The following is a 21,145-nucleotide window of genomic DNA, read 5'->3' as shown; positions in this document are numbered from 1 at the left end:
GGGGGGAATAAAATGTTAAAATGGTGAAAAGAGATTCTACAAATAGTTCCAGGTCATGGTAACTCCTTAAGATCCACTTGTCTGCCAGAAACAAGCACGCTCCCTCTCCCTTTCTCTCTCACTCACCCACACACACTTTCTCACACTGGGTGAGAGGGAGTACTGGGGAATAAGAAGAAGAAATGAAGAGTAGACGACACTGAAACTGCAGGCAGCAGAAGACAAAGAGGTCAGTATTGCGGAAAACATGGAGTCTGACATTAAAGTGAGGCAGTTCAACTTCCATGCTCTATAGTGCCAGAAATGCATTGTCAAGAGATATGTAAGGGGAATAAAATATAAAGGAGTGACTGAGTAGGACAGATGGGTGGAGAAAGAAAAAACAAAGAACAAAGTTACCGTATATCCTGAAAATTTAACAAAGATTGATAGCCTGCATCTCTGTCCATCTGTTTTCATAATAAGACAACTTACGGAATTTACTTTTTGGCCAGGTGTCATAGTGTGGGGAAATTTTCTGCTTATCTCAGCAATCCCCTGTGTTGTGGGGTGGATGGAAGGAACATTAGAAAGGCTAAGTCCCCACCAAGCAGATTAACCAGAGCCAGCCATGGGACAAGAACACAGATTTAGGAAGCATTGCCCAAATAAGATTTAGGCTTTTCACTGGCAATAACTTGGGAGTATACATTTCAATGCGTAACCCGCAATGTAACTGATGCTTTCCTGGCTCTGAAAAGGACTTGGGTTAATCTGAGAACTGCCACTGTACCGAAAGCTTACAGCCTCTTCCAGCTGAATAGAGCTGCTGTGTGTAAGTGCTGGAGCTTTTCTCCTGTGTCGTTCAAATTCAACACTCAGATTTCCTTTAAAGCGAGAGGCAGTGCTACTTGTTATTTGTTTGTTGGAAAGCCTCTTGTATATAATGTGGATCTCATCATTTCAGTGTGGTATACAGATCCCATTATAGTGCAGCTGACATGACAATACATAAAATGTCAGAATCAATGACGGTTGTAGCCACAAAAGAGGAAGTGCTGCAGGAGTACAAAGGTCAGGGAGTCCTGAATGTGTAATTCTTCTGTGCAATGAGTCCTTTCCCTATGTGTGTTTAGGATGCCAATGAAGGTAAAGCACACTGGACTTGTCTTTTCCCTGTTCGGCTCTTGGGAGCCAGGTGTCTCTCTTTAATGGAGCCATGTGGAGACTAACGTAGGTTAATGAGCCATACAAGCCCCAGTGGAGATGAGCATTATAGGCTATATGAGATCCCCTCTCATCCCTATATCCCTCCATTTGTGTCAGACCCAGAGAGAGAACTGAGGAACAAAGGAATCTGTGGTGGAATGGAAGCAGAGATGCAAGAGAGAATGGAGAGCCAAAGAGAAAAGCGGGTCTGCCAGCCTTTTAAAACAATTAAGGTCTGGATGAGATTCACTAAAAGTTCCACTGCCAAGCAAGGCCCAAATGTGGCAGTAAAGGGAAGGCTTAGTGAGAGCCGGCCTAATCAGAAACAGACTCACTACGACAACAAACCAAACCACACACACACACAGGAAAGTCGACACTTTACATATTAAAGCTCGGCAGGGAGGGGAAGAAAGCCTGTGGTAACATCAAATTGTAATGAGGAACAGGCTCGGAGAGTGCATAAAGCATAGAAAGAGACATAAAAACAGAGAGTTGTAATGATGATTTTGAAGGAAAGAGAGCTTTTAACCACAGATGCTATGAGTCTGTTTTAAGAATGTTTGTTGTGGTGTTGTTCTGTTTGGCTTTACTGCATTCCTCTTTTTGTCTTGGTCTCAGATGTGGCTTAGTCTCTCGTTGAGCCGTCTGCGGCTCCATTTCAGTGTAAGCTATAAACTTAGAGCAAGCAAACATTTGAGCATGCTGTGTTTCTGTCCCCAAACGTGAATGTGTGCTTTGCTAAGATGCTGCCGAGACAAGAGAAGCATGAGTAAGCGTTTGGTGATAGCGTGGTTGGAAATGGAGGATACTGGCAGATGAGAGGTGTAGCTGGGAAGAAAAACAGACAGGAAAGAAGAAACACAAGGAAAAGCAGAAAGGAGAGATTTAGGAAGACGAGCTTTGAGAAATGTGGGTAAAATAGAGGCTAGAGAAGCTGCAAGAAGAGCAGAGGGAGCGAGGGAAGAAGAGGAGGCTTGACCAGGTTTGTGCTTCGGAGCAGAGAGCATAGCGGGGTTTGTGGCATAGCCGACGGAGAGGCAGCCTCACATTCCAGGCTTGATCCTGTATAAATCCTGTCTGTTACTACAGATCTGATAGGGAAATAAGAGGCCAGATGGGGGCTTCCCTTGGCCTTATAAGGGATTGTGACTTGGTCTGGATGGATAAAGGGTGAAAAGCCACGGAGAATGAAAAATACAGATAGAAGAGGGCAGAGACAGGAATGAGGACTGGACTTTGAGGAAAAAAATAAAAGTGGATAGCAGTACACAGCAGCAGAATATGAAAAAAAGAAATCGAAAAGAAATGGAGAGTGAAACTAAGATGCTGCCTATTGTGTGATATTCTTTGTTTGCTGCTCCTCTGATGTTGTTTCAATGATTTTCAGTCTTTGAAGAGAGATACATCAGGTCTCCAAAACAGAAACAATTTCCTCCTTGTAACAAGAGCACAGTTAACAATACAGCCCAGCACAAGTGGAACGGTAAAATTCATCCTACTACCATTGTTTCAGCCTGAGTCCCATAGGTCATTGTAGAATTTTTCTCTTCTGTCAGAAAGAGTATTTTTGCCCTTGAGAAAATTGCATGTGGAAAAAAAAAACAAACAAAAAAAAAAAACCTTGAACAAATACATGTTTACAATGTTAACCGCTAGAGCTCTACTGATCGCACACGAATTTGCAACACAACAGCAAAAATTCTTGCTATATCCCTTTAATCTACTCTTTGTTCTTCATTGTGTTTAGAATTAACAACATTTCTTACTCAAGATGTTCAGACAGTGGGAGCCAACAACCTGCTGAGAAGCCTGATCAGCCACACTAATCTGATCAGCTGTACTATGTTCAAGTGTGTCTTATTCAAAGAGGACATCACTACCAGCATGGTGTAACCCAAACACCGTCCTATTCCCTTTCAGCTGATGATCCTGGGGAGAACGACACAGTCATCTGATCTAACACACCTTCCAACCCAACAGTCGCCTCCCTCCCTCCCTCCCTCCCTCCCTCCTCTCCCCTCTCTCCTCTAATCCAGCTCGCAGCCCAAACACAGCATACCTGCAACCAAATGTTCACCCAGCTGCAACAATCTGGACTTATTAGGGCGAAAACTCATGACACAAGTGTTTCTCGTTTCCTAATCAGTTAGAGGGCAACCCCCTCCTCTTTCCCCACTGTGTGTGTCTGCATGTGTGTGTGTGTGTGCATTCGTTTTCATGTGATGAAACACTCTTGAAATAGAGTGAAACCAAGTGTCTTTGAATGTATGATCAAGGGAGTTTTCGCACACCTCCCACATACAAATAACTGCGTAAAACTTCTATGTGCACCTGACTAAATAATATTATCAACATGTGTACACCTTATAAAACACACAATAAACAAACTTTGAACCACTTATGTTATGGCACGTATTAAAATTAAACAGATTGTAGACTAAAAGGCACAATACCTCAGAGACGCAACATGCAAATGATGCTGACAAAATGCTTGCCCTACAACGCCCAAACATGACACAAACCGAACTGATTCATTGCCACAGCCAACTAATACAGCTCAAACGCACAAGCACACAAACACGAGACACACCACCTCTATCCACACACCCCACTGAGCAAACAGCTGCTTGTGGCAGCACCACACTGTGGCTACCAATTACACCAAAACAGAAATATTTAACTGCCCTTTTAAACAGAGCGAAAATTAGGAACGTCAGTAGTTTGAGGCTGTGTTGTGATTCCATCAAATTATCATGTCTGTGCCTCGACCAATAATCCAGTCTGACACAGTGGGCCCATGTCACCACACATTGGGATGCCTCACCCCTGGCTCCGACCCTGACCCTTTGCATTAGTCAAGTTACCAGAGGCCCAGATAATGTTTTCCCAACCGCTAACCATTAGTGTTTAATGAATAACAGCAGTAGCTGAGCTGACCTATGGCTGGCTGAGGCCTCTAGCTCCTGCTAAGTTCTTTGATATCGTGACCTTGTTCATGCTCTCTCAGTGGCCTGCCATGGGTTTTCTGGAAGTACAGGTGCTTTTCAAAAACCACATATATGCCCTCGTATTCAGTTTTGTCTGGGTCACAGTTATTATGTGCAGCTCTGCACCTTTTCTCCATTCCTTCCATTGTACAATGAACCTGTCAAGCAATCTAACCACAGACGCATTCTGACATTTCACACATTTCACATAGCTTAGAGTTTCTCTTCATTCTAAAGTACATTCTCAATTAATGTTTCTAGCATCTAATACTCTATATGATCTTTATGTGACTATAAAGCATTGTGCTCAAGTGGTCTGCTCTCTGAAATTAAAATATTAAAAGTGTTGTACATTGTACACTCATTAATATTTAGGGACATAAATTAGTAATTCATCTGTGAATTTTGAGTGGAAAAATGTATGATATAATGGAGTAATATAAAAATAGATACATGGATAACAGGGTCTTTAAAACAGAAGAAAAAGACGTTTGAATGGACGCTCTGGTACAAAGTGTTACAAGCTATGCAGAAAGAAATGTCCGCTTGCATTATGACTGTACTTTTCTTTGCTGGACAGCTGGACTATTAAGAGGGAGTCTCGGCTGACAGCTCTGTTTCATGACAGCATGAGGCCAAGATCTGACATACAGTTGTCAAGAAAAGAGATGCCCTGTGTGAGTGCGTGTATAGGTGTGAGTGTGTGTCTCAGAAGTGATGAGCAGGCTGAGTGAGTGGAGATTACCAGTGGCTTGAAATATTATCACATGCTATTAGTACTGTATCACTGTTCATTAGGCTGATGGCTAGGTGCAGTTACTTGACAGCCTTGTTGTAAGGAAGAGAGATGAAAAGTGTGAGGGCAAGAGTGCGTAAAGACAGAGAACTCTGGGAGTTACACCGTGCACAGAAAATAAAATGTAAAAAGGAAATCATTGCGAAAGGAAAATAAGGGTGAACGATAAGGGTCTGCTTGCCTCAATCCTTCACTGTCAGAGATTTAACCAAAAGGCAAAACCTCAATGGGAAACCGGACAGCTGTGGTATTTAATGTCACAACAAGAAAGAATGAGGCACATTACTACAATCCCCAATTTTTATTGTCGTAACGTCCATAATGTATGATAAGCAGATGACTATTCAATGACTAAAAGCATGTATCAAAGAAATGATTTGTGTAGCGCCCATTAAAGCTTCCTGTAAACATTGTGTGATCACAGAAATGCATTAAACAATGCTGTCACCAGGACAAGCCTAACTCTAAAGGAACTGATAGCTGCTGCTGTCTTGTATGAAGTAGAAGCAGTAAAGCTGTCTCACTATCAGACAGAAACATTAGTAGCTGTCACACTCAGTTTGCCTCAGCATAGACAACGGTTTAGTATATCATCAAAGCCCAAACAATTCTCATTTATAAGATCTATTGGCACTATAAGCTTATTGAAATGGAAGTACACATTTGCAAAATAGATGAGAGGAATGTTGTTTTCATTGCTTGTGTAATCTGGAATGATTATGCATGATATCAAACACATAAACAAGGCATGGCTTTCCTTTCTTTTTTTAATTTTCTAACTGCTTCTAATGAGGACGATCATTAAGATGCATGTAAAATATGGAAAATTCACCACGAACTTCAAAAAGATTCCCTCTATAGTGGGTCACTGCTGGAGTTTCTGTTCAAGTTTACAAAGTACAAGTTTGCTCTCATCCCCCTCTGTCCTTCCTATTCCCCCTTTTATCTAATTTTGGACCACTCTAAGAGCCAGCAGTAATGAATTGGCTAATCACAGTTATCTGGCCCATTCAAGTGCTTTGTAAAGCAAATCAATAAAGCCTGGCACTGAGCCAGTCATCCACTTTGACAGATGTTGCTTGCTAATCTATTTTCTCTATTTTTTTTCGCCATTCTGTCCTAAAGATGTTTACTCTTTAGCTAGCCGTCCTTTTCTGCCTGTCTATTTCAGCAAGGTCAGTGGAGAAAATGAAGAAGAAAAAAGAACTGTGTTCCATTTCACACTTGCTGCAGAAGGGACACAAGTCAAGTGCTGAATACTTAAAGTTCATTCAGCAGAGAGAAAATTTTCCTCTTTGATTGGTGGAACTACTGGAAGACATTTCATCTCAGAAATTCATACCTCAGGCAAAAAGAAAATAAATAAATAAGGCTTACACCCATACTATACCATTTCCAGAGTAACAGATCAATAGCAAAAACTGATAACTATTTCTATGAATTTCAAATGTTCTCCCTGTGGTGCCTACACTAGCAGCAGACTAAACAGCTAAAACTGATAGGCTGGGATAAGCTGCCTCCCAAAGCGCCCTCATGTTCTGCACATACAGTATTTTTGTGCGTTTTATATTACAAATTCAATTGGCTGGAAATTTTGGAAAATACAATATTCATTAGAAATGAAGAGAACATTCAGCTTTTTCCCCAACTTGTTTACCTTTCTGTGTATCCTGGAAGACACGGATCTGTGTTTGATGTGGCTTCTTAATCCTAACACCACAATGGCTTCACACATTAATAAAAGTCACACAAAGCAATGACACAGACTTCACTTACAGCTCTCCATGCAAACAAAAGTTTAAAAGTGAGAGTTTTTAAACATAACAAAAAGTTCAAGCTACATAACTCCGCCATTAACATAATTTGAAGCCTAATCAATAGGAAAACATGCTGAAGAAGCTAGATTACTGCAAGGCTTTTTCTTTAGACAATCTCCAGTGAAAAGTGGCTCTAATCAACAATGGGTTAATTAATCTCACTTGTGAAGTTAGTCCAATTATGGGACACACTCTACGGGGAATATTTGTCTCCTAAATAATAGTAATAAAATGCATTGCTAATGAAAGGTCTCACAAAAAAAAGTTCTGTTCAGACAAAGGTAAATGAATAAATAAGTAGTGCACAACACATTTAGGGACATGTGTGAATCAGACTTTGTCTCTTTCGGGATTCGGATGACATTTTGGCATAGGTGAATGAATACCTTTAGGCTAAATAAAGCCTACATGTATAAAATTCATCTGTTGTAAAATGTATGCACTGCATGAGTATTTGTCTCCTGTTGTTAGATAATGAAAAACACTTCCTTCGAAACACTGGCAGAGAAAAGAGCAGGCAATTAGAGGAAGTGAAAGGAGAGGGAGACACATGGAAGGAGAGAAAGCAACATAGAGCTGTTTGAATGTGATTAATGAGATCACTGCAGGGTAGGCTGTGTCATTGTAAAAGTCTGAGCAGCAAGAAGGAGGAAAAATAGAGTGGCAGAAAGAGTTAGAGACTGAGACAGAGAATGGGGTAGAAAGCGAGACATGAGAGGGAAGAGAAAAAAACTGAGCAGAAACCAAGCTGACTGACCTGGCTACATTTAACTCACTGCTATGAAAAGACAGGGGGAATGAGACGGAACGACTGACAGAAAGTGAGTAAATCAGGCAGACAAAGAAAAAAAGAGATATAAAGCTCAGATGAATGGAACAGCAGGGGCTCTTGGTCTTCTGCTGGCCTTTTAACAGTGAAGTGTTTAGGGAAGCCTCGACCAGGTCTGGCAGATAGAGAAGCTTGTGCTCTAAAGAGAGCCATGAAAGGCACAGCCTGCTCCTGCAGGCTGGGGATGCCGCTGGCCACCTCTTTATCTGGCTCAGGGTAACAGACTGGGCAGGAGCAAGTAGAGGCCAGGATCGAAAAGGTCACACAGGCATCCTGCCAGTCCAAAAATCCATAAACAAGCTGGGGTTGAGCTGGACTAGAGAGATGGTTGTGGTAATTAAACATTTATGGCAACCATCTTTACACCCAAAGATACAAAGCCTCTACACAAATATATCATTTAAAATAAACGGAATACAAAAAAATATGATTCTTCCAGATTGAACATGCCAATGAAAGTAGTTTTATAGTCTCAATAACCACCCAACAGAGGACTTCTTCAGTCCTGGCTGAAGTTCCCCCCCCCCAATATCCTGCTGTTGATCAGACAGTTTTATTCCACACGACAGAGCTTTACTGTACTTTTTTCCTTTTTTTTTGAAATTGTAAAACAGATAGTCTTTCTCAGGTACCACACACAAAAGCTACACAAATTAAATTTGCCTCTGTTCGCAGTTTTGGATATTGTGTTGGTTTGATCCAGCCTCTCTGTGGATGTGCTGGAAATTGTGCTGGGAGGAAAAAAATTATTTGACCAGCAACAGTGATTTCTAGAGGGTATGCCAAGCTCCCAGCTGTTTCTAGTAGGGAAACTGAGGCTGTATTGATAGTGATCAAAAAGATTGCCAGCAATCAAGGAGAGAGAGACCCACAAAGATGGTTGTAATAGGTGCATAACACAGCTGTAATATCAGTTAAAGAATCGCTCATACATGCCACTTTTTATCTAAAATGTCAGTTGCTCCATAAATAGGTGTATTTCGTGTGATGTTTTTCCATTTAATTTTAACCACACAAGGCAAAACAAACAATAATTTAACAATGGAATGCAATTATTTGTTCAGTCTGGGATTAAGTAGAACACACTATTCAATCTAAGTGATGCAATTGTTATTATATAAAGCATTCAGTGAGAAATAGCAATTACTGACTATGATGACTGGAAATAAGTTCTACCTGGTGGCGATTGTGACAGTTCTTTTCACTTGTAATTGTATTTCTTTGTATTGTATTGTATTGTGAGGTTAATTTATGTTGTGTAGGGACTACAAAGATCTTTAATAAAGCCGTAAAAAAAAATATTAATTTTCTGTGTTTTTAGGTTTTTGGAATTCATTTTTGCAATTATGAACAAAAACTGAACATTTTCCATAAAAAGAGGTTAGGTTTCATATTTCCACATAGTCACTCTGTGTTAGCGCGTTTTAAGGGATGCAGGTGACAGGATGGCTCACTTCTGTTTTCAAAATAATTTGTACCCCTGGGGGAACAGGATGGGCCTCCTTTCAGTTGTTGCCATGAGCCTCAGCTGTTGCTATGGACATCATCCTCAATGATAGTTAGTGCTTCTCTCCCTCTTTTACTCTAGATGTTCATCTTTGTGTCTATTATTACTTCACCGACTCAGTTTTTCCACCTGTTCTACTTTCTTTCTCTCCTTCATTACTACCCCAGTATCCTTGTGCATTACTATTTAGACAACATAGCCGGGCTACAGTGAAAACAAAAGTCAAGGGTTGGAAAGCAGTGAGTAAATTTGCTGAGCTAATCCATCAATTTCACATAAAAATCCATGCCAGGCAAAGCCAGGCCACACAAAGACAGGTGAGCAACCTCTGGGCTGATAATGCCAGACACCCAAGTTGCTCTGATCGTATTCTTTCTCAGAGCAACAAATCCAAGAAATAATTCACCGAGGTTCATTGCAAGATCACCCTCTCTGTTCGGGGTAACCACAGCATAGAAGGGCAAGAGTGGGGTTGGAGGGAGGATGGCCACTTGTCCACCAGGACCCTGTAGTAGCAGCTGCTTGCATTTACAAGCCTTTTAAGTCTGGAATACTTTATGCCCTGTGATCAGCTGTTCCCCTCAGTGACACCCCCCCCCTTCCCCCGCCAACAGCACTGTCTACACAACACACACAACCCTGCTGTTCTTCAGGCTACTGTGGGAGCCATGTGAGTAAGCTGCGCACACTCTGCTACGTTAACCAGATCTACAGGACATTTGTCCAGTTAAACACCTGAACCACCCTTTTAAGTTGCCTCTTTTAGCTACAAAACATATTATCCAAACCAATTACCCCATTATTCATCAGGGCATGACAGAAAAAAAACAACTTTTCCATTTTTGGTTTTTGTTCGCCTAATCCAAACCAAAACACTAAAGGGTAAACTAGCCGACATTTACTAAGATAATTGCTGTTTGTAAAGTGTACAGTACAATAGCTATACAGATTATGCCAATCCTTCATGACTCTGTTACCTTTTCATAATGTAATCACAAAGCCTGTTTGGATCTTAATAGTTTTGCAGGATTTAGAATACATGGGAGCCTACCATTTGGGAATGTATCCCTATGGTCCCAGGTTCAACAACTCTGTTGAGCTTGTGAGAAAAACAGGGATAGAGGATGTTTCTTCTCATTGTCTGTGAACTGATTCCAATTAAGATGGGAATCGTGAATGCCCCTCTGCTGAACATGCTTTAACTTTCCCATTCATTTTTTGTTCTGGCTTCTTTCAACATCTAATTTTACATGTGCAGCAGTGCCCTCCATCCCCATCTATATCAAAGGCAATGCTTTCCGCAGCTCCTCTGCTCCACAATGCCATCGTTGATTCCCACCAATCCCAGTCCCCATATGGGATATGCCTCCTCCCCGGCAAAAAGTGAACCACACACAGTCAGTTTTAACTTGGATGATGCAATTCTTGGGTAATGTGTGTCCAATTGCATAGCAGATTGCCTATCTTTATAAAGTTAACCCACAGAGCCATCTTTGGTTTCTGTGTACATAAGCGTGATAACATAGATGATAGAGGCTGATGTGGATAATATGCAGTCTGGACACAATTACTTTACATCTTGCTCTAGAATTTAAATAATACATTAACTTAAGAGCAGGACTACAGCTCACTAGAAGATCTGTAATGATAGCTTTGACTGGGATAAATAATGTTTTTCCAATCGCTAAAACACATTCATAAGGGTTGGTGTACTGGGCGTCTTCTACAGCTTTCTGCTGAGGTGAACACCTACTGGCCTCCACCATCAATCACTGCCTTCAAGAACACCACCCAGAAGTCCACACCCAATTTATGGAAGTCTCACAACACATTCAACCACACAGCTTATGCATGTGTTAGTCTATGCTTGCAGTGAAATTCTCTAAGTTCATAAAGTATATGAGATGCCCATTTGTTCCCACATCTCTCAGCAAAATGCAATGACTTCACACTCTGTTAACATCACGACAGAATATTTTTTGCTGCAGCACTGTATGAGACTCCTGTGTAGTGTTATTGTTTCCTGCAGTGTGCCACACTATATATGCATTTTTCTTACTTTGGTGTCTGCTTACTCCCCCACCCTCTTAACCCCTCTTCCTCAATCAATCCCCTACAAAAGCCTGCCACAGGCAGCGATATCCACCAACATCATCCCTCATGCTTTGCCATGTTCCCGCAAAGCCAAGGAAACAGCAGCATATACGGGAGCTGATCTGCAGGGAAAGCAGGAGGGAAATGGAGGGAGGGAAGGAGGAGTGGGATTGAATGGGGAAGCATTGAGTGGAAGGATGGGGAGGGGGTATTCTTTGGGAAGGGAGCCAATCCAATTACAAGCAGTGGTGCAGCCCTGGTTTCTTTGGCGGCACAAAATTCACATTTCGACGGTCTCCTCCTCCCTCCCCTAGTACCTTCTTGCTTCTTCTTCTAAAGATGCCTATTCCTGCTACTCTGTTTCCTATTTTTTGCTCATCGTGGCTCACACTCACATCCTGTAATCGTGCATCCCTATGTAACACCCCCCCCCCCCTTTCCCCATCTGTCTGTCTTTCTTGGATGCATGAAAGAGCTGGAGGTATAGCACTGTATCACCAGCAAAGCAACAAATCTTGTCACCCTAGCTGTGTCATGCTCAGATCTGCAGGAAGCCTCCAGCATCCTACTCCATGTAGGTGTCTCATGCAACTCTGTAGGAGCTTATCATCCCTCTGCAGAGGAAACTGTAGCTCATACTCTTTAGGTCACCCAATCCCTCTGCCCTCCCTGTGTCACGGCATGGCAGGGCAGGCTGGGAGAAGGGTGGTGTGGAGGGGATAGCCAGGGTGTTGAATAACATTCAGTGTAAACAATGCATACTTCGGACAGACTGATTATTCTTAATTACTAATTAGTCATTATACATGAAAACAGCTTTTTTTAAGCTGCTGCAAATTGCTACAGGGGAATCCCAATTCTCTGTCATTCTCCCAGCAGTCAGAGCTTGTACATTGTTGATCATTTGCGTTCATGCAAATCATCACGTTTCACTATCCAACAGCACATCTGCTTGCAAATTTCTGCACAGCAGAAGAGTGCATATATTCTGACGCGATCAAAAGCAAATTAGGTTCAATTAAAGTCCTCCAAACTTACTTTGACAGCAAGACCACACTAAAACACAACCTTTTATTTAGCAGTAAAAACCTGAGTTAACAACGCAAAATGCAATTTAAGTTTTGGGAATGTCACAGAAATATACAATTAATATTTCATTATGGCAGACATTTTGATTTCTACACTTAATATAATCTCGTGCTGAGTTCATTCACATTACTGAGAATATTTTAACAGAGTTAAACTTTTTCCACTATTTTCTCATTTCAGCCACCTCATAGTAAGAAGATTATTATAATCATAAATATTAAGACAACACATCATTTGAACTTTCTAATGTGCTCTGTTAGTGAAACCATATTCTGTGTGTCATGGGATCATTCTCTGTGGGTGACTGCTTGCTTTTTTTATATTCTGACCATTGGACCGTGGTACCTTTTGTCTAGGTGCGCTTCTCATATCCTGATTAATTCCTGCCCCACCTTAGCGTTACTGTGGTTACAGTCACGCCTCTGTATGTAGTCACACAGATGCACAGAAGGCTATTTTGCATGGATTTGGAAACAGAGTAAGGACATAGCAGAGGGAAATGGGTGATTGCGAGCGGCAGGTACAGACAAGAGTGTGGAGTTGACATTATTTAAAGCTCAAACTGGTGCTTAAGTCAAATAAATATTCTCTACACAACAGCCTGATTAGTAAATTGATTTAATAATGGAAAAATGAAGACCAAAATAACCCACGACACTGACATTTGTGTTCCACTCCTGACATTTGTGATCTCGGAATGACACTGAGACAGTCAGCCCAATGAGAGAAGCAAGGTCAATAAATCTATCAATATCCTTCAACTAGCTGTCTAATTGCAGTCTGGACACGAGACAAAGGACAACTATGATAGGCCTACCCGAAAACTCAAATTTCAACCAAAGCCATGCATACATATAGTAGGCTATATCACACAATATTACCAGACAGGTAACTACATTTTGGCGCCTGAGAATGGGGGACTGTGTATAGCAACACTTACAATTGTTTAGTGGTTAGTAGTACACTATTTATGTTTAAGTTAAAGCTGAGAGTCTGTATATTAAACCTATATGCATTACATTGGTGTAACATATACTTTTTATAAAAATATATATAGCTAATCAGCTGTTTGGGGGAATGTCAGTGTCACACACCAGTGCAAGAGCTGTTTGAAAACAATCAATAAAATCATAGATGTGTCTGACTGACAATCAAACCCCGAGCGGCACTTAACAGCACTTCTCCTCTGCACTATTTATTCCAGCTAGTCAAAAGTTTAATCTCATGCCTGATTTAGACTTCTGAGCCGGTAATGTAACCTACATAAGTGGCCAACATCATTGCTGACATTTATACTAATGCATGTGACATTACACGTTAATTACCACGCAGTTGTCTCCCAGTGTTTTACATGTGGTGCCAACCAGCAGAAACAATTAAAATTTCTTTCTTCTGTTCCTGAATGTTTTTCACTTCTTTGCACATTCTCTCATGTCCATTCCAATAGTTTCACCCATCCTCCTCTAGGAATTTGCCAACATGTGTAAATCCTTTTATTGATGCTATGATTATTATTTCTTATATTGAGATCATGATTCTTATGGGGATAGGTTAATTGGATAATCCAAATTGCCACTAGGAGTGAATGTGAGTGTGAATGGTTGTCTGTCCCTATGTGTTAGCCCTGCGACAGACTGGCGACCCATCCAGGGTGTACCCCGCCTTTCGCCCTATGACAGCTGGGATAGGCTCCAGTGCCCCCCGCGACCCTGAAAAGGATAAGCGGAAGCGAATGGATGGATGGATGGATGGATGGATGGATGGATTCTTATTCTCTCACTGAAAATTCAACAACTGCAGCGAATAGTTATGAGTTGCATTGATGAGACTTGTAGACACATTTCTATGGAGATGCACCGTAAGTTACAATGTAAGGTCTCAGAGGGATTTGCCATTACGGTGCAGCTGTGGTGTAGATTTCCCAGTGAAATATAAATCCACAGTAATACCATGTTTCTTGTAGCTAGGGTGTGAAATCTATTATTATTAACTGGCCAGGAGCCCTTAACCCTCTGTAGCCTTTGTATTCTCTCACCAAGACTAGGAATTTCAGTGCATGGGCTGGCTCTTTCCCTTGGCTCTCAGTGGGCCAAAGCAGAAAGGTGCCTATTAAAATTAATGGTTCAGTGCAGGATACTTAACAGTGCAACACTAGAGCTCATTTAACAAGGAACTGGTAATGACCACTACAGTGAGCTAGCTGTTGCCATTACACCTCCCTGACACTTTGACAGCTGGGATTAAATATTAAGCAGCTATGTTTCCTTGTGACCAACATCCATCTACACAGAAATAGGACCACTTCACAGTGTCAGTCCCCTCTGGACTATTGAGCAGTATAACTCTCTATGTATCACAGTAATAACACAAGCAGAGAACTTATACATGAGACCTTTAACTGCTGGATGAGAAGAGGAAGGGAGTTGGTACTCACCTTCTTCAGGCGTCCACTCTTGGTACCCACAAAAGCTACACAGTAGCCATTGTAGACATAAGAGGTCACAGAAGTCATACGGTCCCGAGTCTCAGTGTAGAGAGTGTGGCCAGTCACTAGTTGAGAGCCGCCAAGTGGCTGGTTGATGTCCAGACCACAGAAGGAGTCATCAATGGGCACGGGCTAAAGACAGAAGAAAAAAAGGTTATGAATTACAAATTAATAACAAGAATGTTTAAAAAATGGTGATCATGATTATCAGGGTAATATGTGACATTAAGCAAAGAATTCCTTAAAATTAAACATACTGTAAGTGCCTTGAGGCAACTATTGTTGTGATTTGGCCCTATATAAATAAAATGTAATTAAAGTGAATTGAATTGTAGGAATAGGAAGTGAAAAAAAATACACCAGAGAAAGACAGACTTACAGGATGAGGCAACAGCAGTAAAGAGAGGCTGAGATACAGAGCATTATAAAACAAGACAGCTCAGTAAGGACCAAAGATGAAGGTGACAGACTGAAACACGAGGGTGATGGCCAAAGTTGTGGAAATAGTGGCAGTGTTAGAGAGTGTTTGAGATGGGCAGATGAGAGAGGTGAGCCTGAGGGAAAGAGGAAGGTCAGAGTGAGGAGGAATTGCTCACGTGAGTCTCTTAGCCAGACAAACGTTTTTCTTTCGGGCACACCAGAAAGAATATGTATCAGCTCCACCCGACTGAGCTCCACCTTGCTCTCACTGTGGCTCATTACCCTGGCCTATCACAACATCACAGCAGAAATACACATATTGCACGATAACAGTGGGCATTAGCGAGCACAATGCGTGATAACTATGCAACATAGAAATGTGCATGTAACCAAAGAAGCACTAATAACATTTACTTATTCACTAGAAAACAACTGCTATAGTGAATTCTCAGTGAATTTAAATTCAGCTCTTAAGGAAAATTTGGGCCTTAAGACAGCTGCTTAGAATGAAAACTTCTTGTTCTTTCAAGATATGAAAATACAGGCAATGAGGAGGAGGTGAATAAGAAGTAAGACAGTGATCTGTCTGGTGTTGAATCAGGTCAGCTGACAGTCACCAAGTATCATTGGCCTCAATGTGCCATGCAGGCTAAAGTGAAATGGCCAGGCAAGCATTACATGTGTATATCCCATAGTCCCTTGCTCACAAACTCTATCTTATTCAAATTCTAAATATATATATCCCCTTTTTACAGCCCCTACTCATTAGTTTTCTTACTCTCACATTTCTCATCCGTCTCCTTTCTATCCCTGCTTCTGTCTTTTTCACTGTCAGAATGGTCTAAGCAGACTGTGTTGAGAATGTGTGGAAGGCAGCTCTGTCTCTCACACAGTGGCTGTACAACCTTTCTACATATATTTTCATGAACAGAGCAATAACGCTGAAGGGGAATAATCGCCTCCGCTTGTATCCTCACGCCCCTCACTTTGTGGCATTTCCTTTTATTCCCTTTGCCCAAAATAGCACAGAGTGCTATGGAGTACTACTGCGGTATTTAAAAAGAAAAAAAACAATCTGGTGAGTTAACATTTTCATGTCTCATGTGGTGATAACATCAAATGTACTGTATGCAATTGTTCTAGGCTTCTCTTAAACACAAGTTGATGACACAGACGGTATGAATCAGATGGGAAAGCTAGCAGCTATCTTGAGGAACAGCCGTGAGTTCCAGACATCGGCTTATCAATATATACTCCCTGAAAATCATGCAGCTATTCCACATATGGTCTGTTGGGCTCCTAACCATTTGGTTCTGATTATATCTAGATTGTTCAGATGATGTATGCTTAGTAGACTTGGCAGACAGCTCAAATCCCCCTGGAGTCCATGTGGTTGAGCTTTCTTGTTCACCTTCTTGCAGATTTTTTTGTTTCATTGTGTTTTTACTGCTGACTTACAATAAATCTCACGAGTAGTGCAGAAATGTAGTTTTCTATACCACTGTTTCAAGAGACAAATTATATGAGACCTAAATTAAACATATGCGATTAATCCTTATTGAACATCTCACAACATGAAATCATATTAATTTTCTGCTGAGAAAATAGCTGCTACCCTGTTTAGATGTGACAGGATATGTGCTCTCAGAGATTTTTCCTCTCAGAGTATATCAAATTTATCAACTCCAGTCCCACTTCGCTTTCACAAGTGGTTAATTAGTTCTAAGGGCATGAGCAAAAAAAGCAAGACTGGAGGATAGTGTGACACATGGACACACAAACACACACACAGTGTGATACAGAAAGAATCCCATCATGGCTCTACTCCATGGGATTGACTACAGAGATGGTGTGAATCTCCAGATGGCAGAAGGCTGGATGGCTGGGTGATAAATCTTTGATTGGCTGCTGTATCTGAATCCCCTGGCTCAGCCTCAGTTCCATTCCCAGCCTCAGCCTTGGCCTGCATGTAACTGAACACAGTAAAATGTCTGCAAGAATGAGAGCTGGGGGTATAATTAAAGTTCTCTGCTTTGAGCTCGCTGGCTACCTGCTGTTTACAACAGACCAGACGAGAGGTACTGAAGCTGCATGTGTAATTTACTCAGAAACCAAGAAAGGTACAGTTAACAGTTAGCTAAAATACACTTGGGTTGGTCTAACCTTGAAGAACCTCACATTGTGATGGATGTCAAACACTAAAAAATACCACACAGAGTCACATAGGAACATACTTAAGAAAAAAAAGAAAGAAAGATGTGAAGCATACAGTATGTGTACTTGAAAGTAGTCACACTACTTAAGTTGAGGATTTAACATCAAGCACACAATGTCAGCATGTTTTGACATATCTGGGTGTTAAATGTATTTGGGACAGGTTATATGAGTTCCACATGCACTGACATCTGTCTTTATAATCCACATTGTACTATGGATTTAGTAGCCAGTCTTGGTCTTAAGGACTGCGTTTTATATATGTGACTGCGGCTAAATATACAATGCTTGGTGCAGTGTAATGCATTACTGGAAATAAATGCCTAAAGAATGAAGGGGGGGGTGCAGCTTTGCAGATAAAAACTAGCAACTATAAACATGCACATACATGATTGGGCAATCTTCTGGGAAACTAGAAAAATATTCCAAATGGAGCTCCAACAGTTTAAAAGGCTCCCAGTGTCATCAGTTTATACCACTATTTCCCCTTCTTCTGCCAACTCTGCATCTTACAACATCTTATTCCGCCTTCTCAGCAGAGCTAATAAAGTCCAACAGCTAGCTTGAGATAATGTTTCCCTCCTCCTGACAATCACCTCTGACATTGTGCTAATGGGGAATTTACTGATTTTAATAGCAGTGGTCAACTGAGTCCCCCGGGGGGGTTAGCAACAAAAGAAGCTGATCAGTGTGGTTCTCATCATAGTGAAGGATAGGGATATCATTAAACCCCACACTTCACATACTGCTTGTACACCCAGTATTAAAAGTGTCTCCTGTGCACACACAGATATACAGCACACATGCACACTTAGCCAGTCATTAATTCTTAATATTCTTAAATTCCTATTTGCAATTAAAGAATGAAAGCACAGAGGACTGTGGCCTCCTGGGAACGAGCGAAACCTTAATTGTACGTGACAACATGTAACGGATACATGGCCTTGTATTATAGCATAATTGGGGATTTCAGAAGGAATAGTCTGCTGTGTGATCTACATTATGCCAACATCAGAAGCAGAGTAACTTGAGCGACACCCCCCACCACACACACACACTTTCTTTTTCTAGAAGGGGAGTGTGTTTACTTGTGTTGTGCTCGAGGAGAATGTTATCACTTTGATGGTTGCCAAGAAAAATAAATCCTCTCTAATTTATGAATATCTCTTATTGAAATGTACTTGAAAGTGGATATTTTCTGATATCAAAGCTACAAAACAATTTGAAATAATTGAGTGCAGTAGGAGAGTCATTTGTAAAATAGTATGCAATACTAGGCATTCAAAAGCATTTCTGGGTGATTGCCTTTAAAAAAATATATAAATAAATAAACCAGCATACGCTTGCACAACTTGCTGTGTTTTGCTGGTTCACTGAGAGGACTTAGTAATTCCCTTCACTGTTTACCAGCATATTTCAGAAAGAATCTAAATGTAGAAGTTGCTCAATTTATAAAAATTTCAGACCTTATTATATAAATGAATAGCTCTTTTTTGGTTTTCAGCTACTTGAAGCTCAAAGAATTTAAAAGGAAAAAAAAAAGTATAAATTGATTCGTCTAAACACGAATGTGCAAAACAGAAATGTACAAGTAATTATTCGCCAATTTATCAGTGTCCTTATATTATTTCCTATACTATCCCAATAATATTTCCCAATGACAAGCGTTTCAAGTTTTTCAAATCCTCTTTCACATTGTTACCATATGGAAGAGGGTTATTTCAATTGTTCTCCCTTTCACACTCTGGATGATCTGGAGATCTGTGGATGGGTGCATGTAAAGCATGAAGTGTTTGTCATCCATTTAGTATAACTCACCGCTTTGGTGCACTGCACATCCTTCCCAAGCAGCCAATTAAGTTCCAGGTTTCCTTCTCCCTGGTAGCAGGACTGCAGGCGCTCCTTAATTCGTGCATTGATGTCACGAATGGTGAAGACGCAGAGCGCTGAGTCATCTGGTGGGCGATGGAACTGCTTCTGGCCCTTAGAGAAGATGGTGAAGAGCACATCATCGTGGGCACTGATATTGAGTGATGCAGCGAGAACACGTCCTGGCTTGCCAAGGTAGGCAGCCTGCAGTAGCCGGTACTCAACACCGCTCTTCACACAGCCAATAGGCAGGGAAACATAGGAGTGGAACTTGGGGTCATCTTTGCAGAGGCGAACAATGCGAGAAGTGTAGAACAGGTCACTGCCGGATCCGCTTGACGACATGCTGTTTTCTGGTGTCTCGGGCTGAACAGTCAGGAAGTAAACAAAGCTGCCGCTTGCAAAGCCGTAAACATAGTAGATGTCAAAGTGAGAGACCAGTGCCAGTGTGTCTGATGGTATCTTTATGAGGGAGGACACAAAATCTGTGTGCAATTCATAGTCAAGCATAGCAGAGGATTCTGGGTCACGGGGCAACTTTCGACTGGAGATTGTAGGAAAGTAGTCCTGTTTGCCATCTACCGCCGTGCCAATAAACAGGGTCCCATCCTGGCCCTGCGAAGGCACAATGACCCCATACATAGTCCCAGTCTGGTTTACACTAGAGAGGTAGTGTTCTTTCTTGTGGGAAGGCTCCACTAAGATAAAGAGGTCATCCAATCTGAGGAGTTTACAAACTCCCTGGTACAGGCTGCCACAGGCCAGCAACCGGTTTTGGGAATAATCAATTAAGAGAAGCTTGTTGACATTGTTGGTTGAGACAAGGGGCTCAGAACAAGGCTGGACAATCAGAGGAGGGTAGCACGCCTTGTTGTCATCCTCTGGGCCTGTGTCATGGGAGACTAGAAGAGTCAGGTTGCCTGAGAGCTTGTACACACGGTTGACTGCTCCAATATACAAAGCGCCTGTGGTTTGGTGAACTGTCAGGTGGTTGAATACCCAGTCCCGACGTTCAGGGTGGAAACTAGTAAAAGTCTGCCCATTGGATAAAGCAGGTATTACTATGAGCCAGAAGCCTAGTAGAGCAGCCATTGGTCCCACTTTAGGGTTAAGTGATAAAGTTCTGCGAAATGCTTGCTGGCCCTCCATGTTTAACAGGCCTGGAAGGAAATCGCTAAGGGAGTTGAGAGAATGGATGTAATGAATACGTGGAGGAGACCTTTGCCTTTGTGTTGCTGAAGGCTATCTTGCAGGTCAAGCTTCACAAGGTTTTTCACATGTTTCTGTAAAAGAAAACAAGAAACAAAGAGAAAAGTTGTAAATTGTCACAGCTGAGTTACATGTCACACGAAGAAGATGCATTTAAGAGTGTTTCAAAGTGAAAAGGAATAAGAGGCTCAAATTTAATAAAGCAATGAGCTGTGGAGAATAGACAATTGGTGGAAACCATTATGGTGCACATTCCAAAGGACAGGGCAGGTTACAGCAACGGAAATTAGCCTGACCTGACTCATGCTAGCGCTGCTGCTGTCACCACACACTGAGTAAGAGGTTTCCAAGAACAGAAAAAAGGCCAAAACAGGCATTGCTCGCTAAAAGCAAGGTCACTGTGTTGTGAGACTGACTGTCTTTTTCTTCCAAAACAACGTGACACTTCAGTGAAGCTAACCTTTTACACATGTATTATATTCACTTATTTTATTAGAAATGGTTTAGAATATTGTCATAATTAGCATCTGTATTTCTGAGTTATTGTCCATAACCCTTTATGAGGATTTTAGTAGCTGAAACTTTGCCCAGGGCAGATCTAGGCAGTTTATCTTTAAATCAAAGTGAATAATTGTGTC

General features: G+C 41.4%; 1 protein-coding gene across 2 annotated transcripts in view; it reads right to left on the bottom strand.

Annotated features, from left to right (window-relative positions):
- The window catches only part of plxna2 (plexin A2), a 160,186-nt gene that overhangs the window by 115,376 nt on the left and 23,665 nt on the right, over window positions 1-21,145 (bottom strand). For both annotated transcript variants that reach the window (XM_005749017.1, XM_005749016.1), the window contains exons 2-3: window positions 19,248-20,581; window positions 14,745-14,927 (exon numbers count right to left, since the gene is read on the bottom strand). In XM_005749017.1, coding sequence (XP_005749074.1) covers window positions 14,745-14,927; window positions 19,248-20,447 — 1,383 coding nt within the window. In that variant the 5' untranslated portion in view covers window positions 20,448-20,581. The remainder of the gene's footprint in view (window positions 1-14,744; window positions 14,928-19,247; window positions 20,582-21,145) is intronic.

The sequence above is a fragment of the Pundamilia nyererei genome, unplaced genomic scaffold (genome assembly GCF_000239375.1).
Source record: "Pundamilia nyererei isolate P.nyererei 1_Seehausen unplaced genomic scaffold, PunNye1.0 scaffold00235, whole genome shotgun sequence".
NCBI lineage: Eukaryota > Metazoa > Chordata > Actinopteri > Cichliformes > Cichlidae > Pundamilia > Pundamilia nyererei.
Note: the sequence above shows the minus strand (reverse complement) of the source record. Positions and strands in the feature narration are given on the sequence as shown.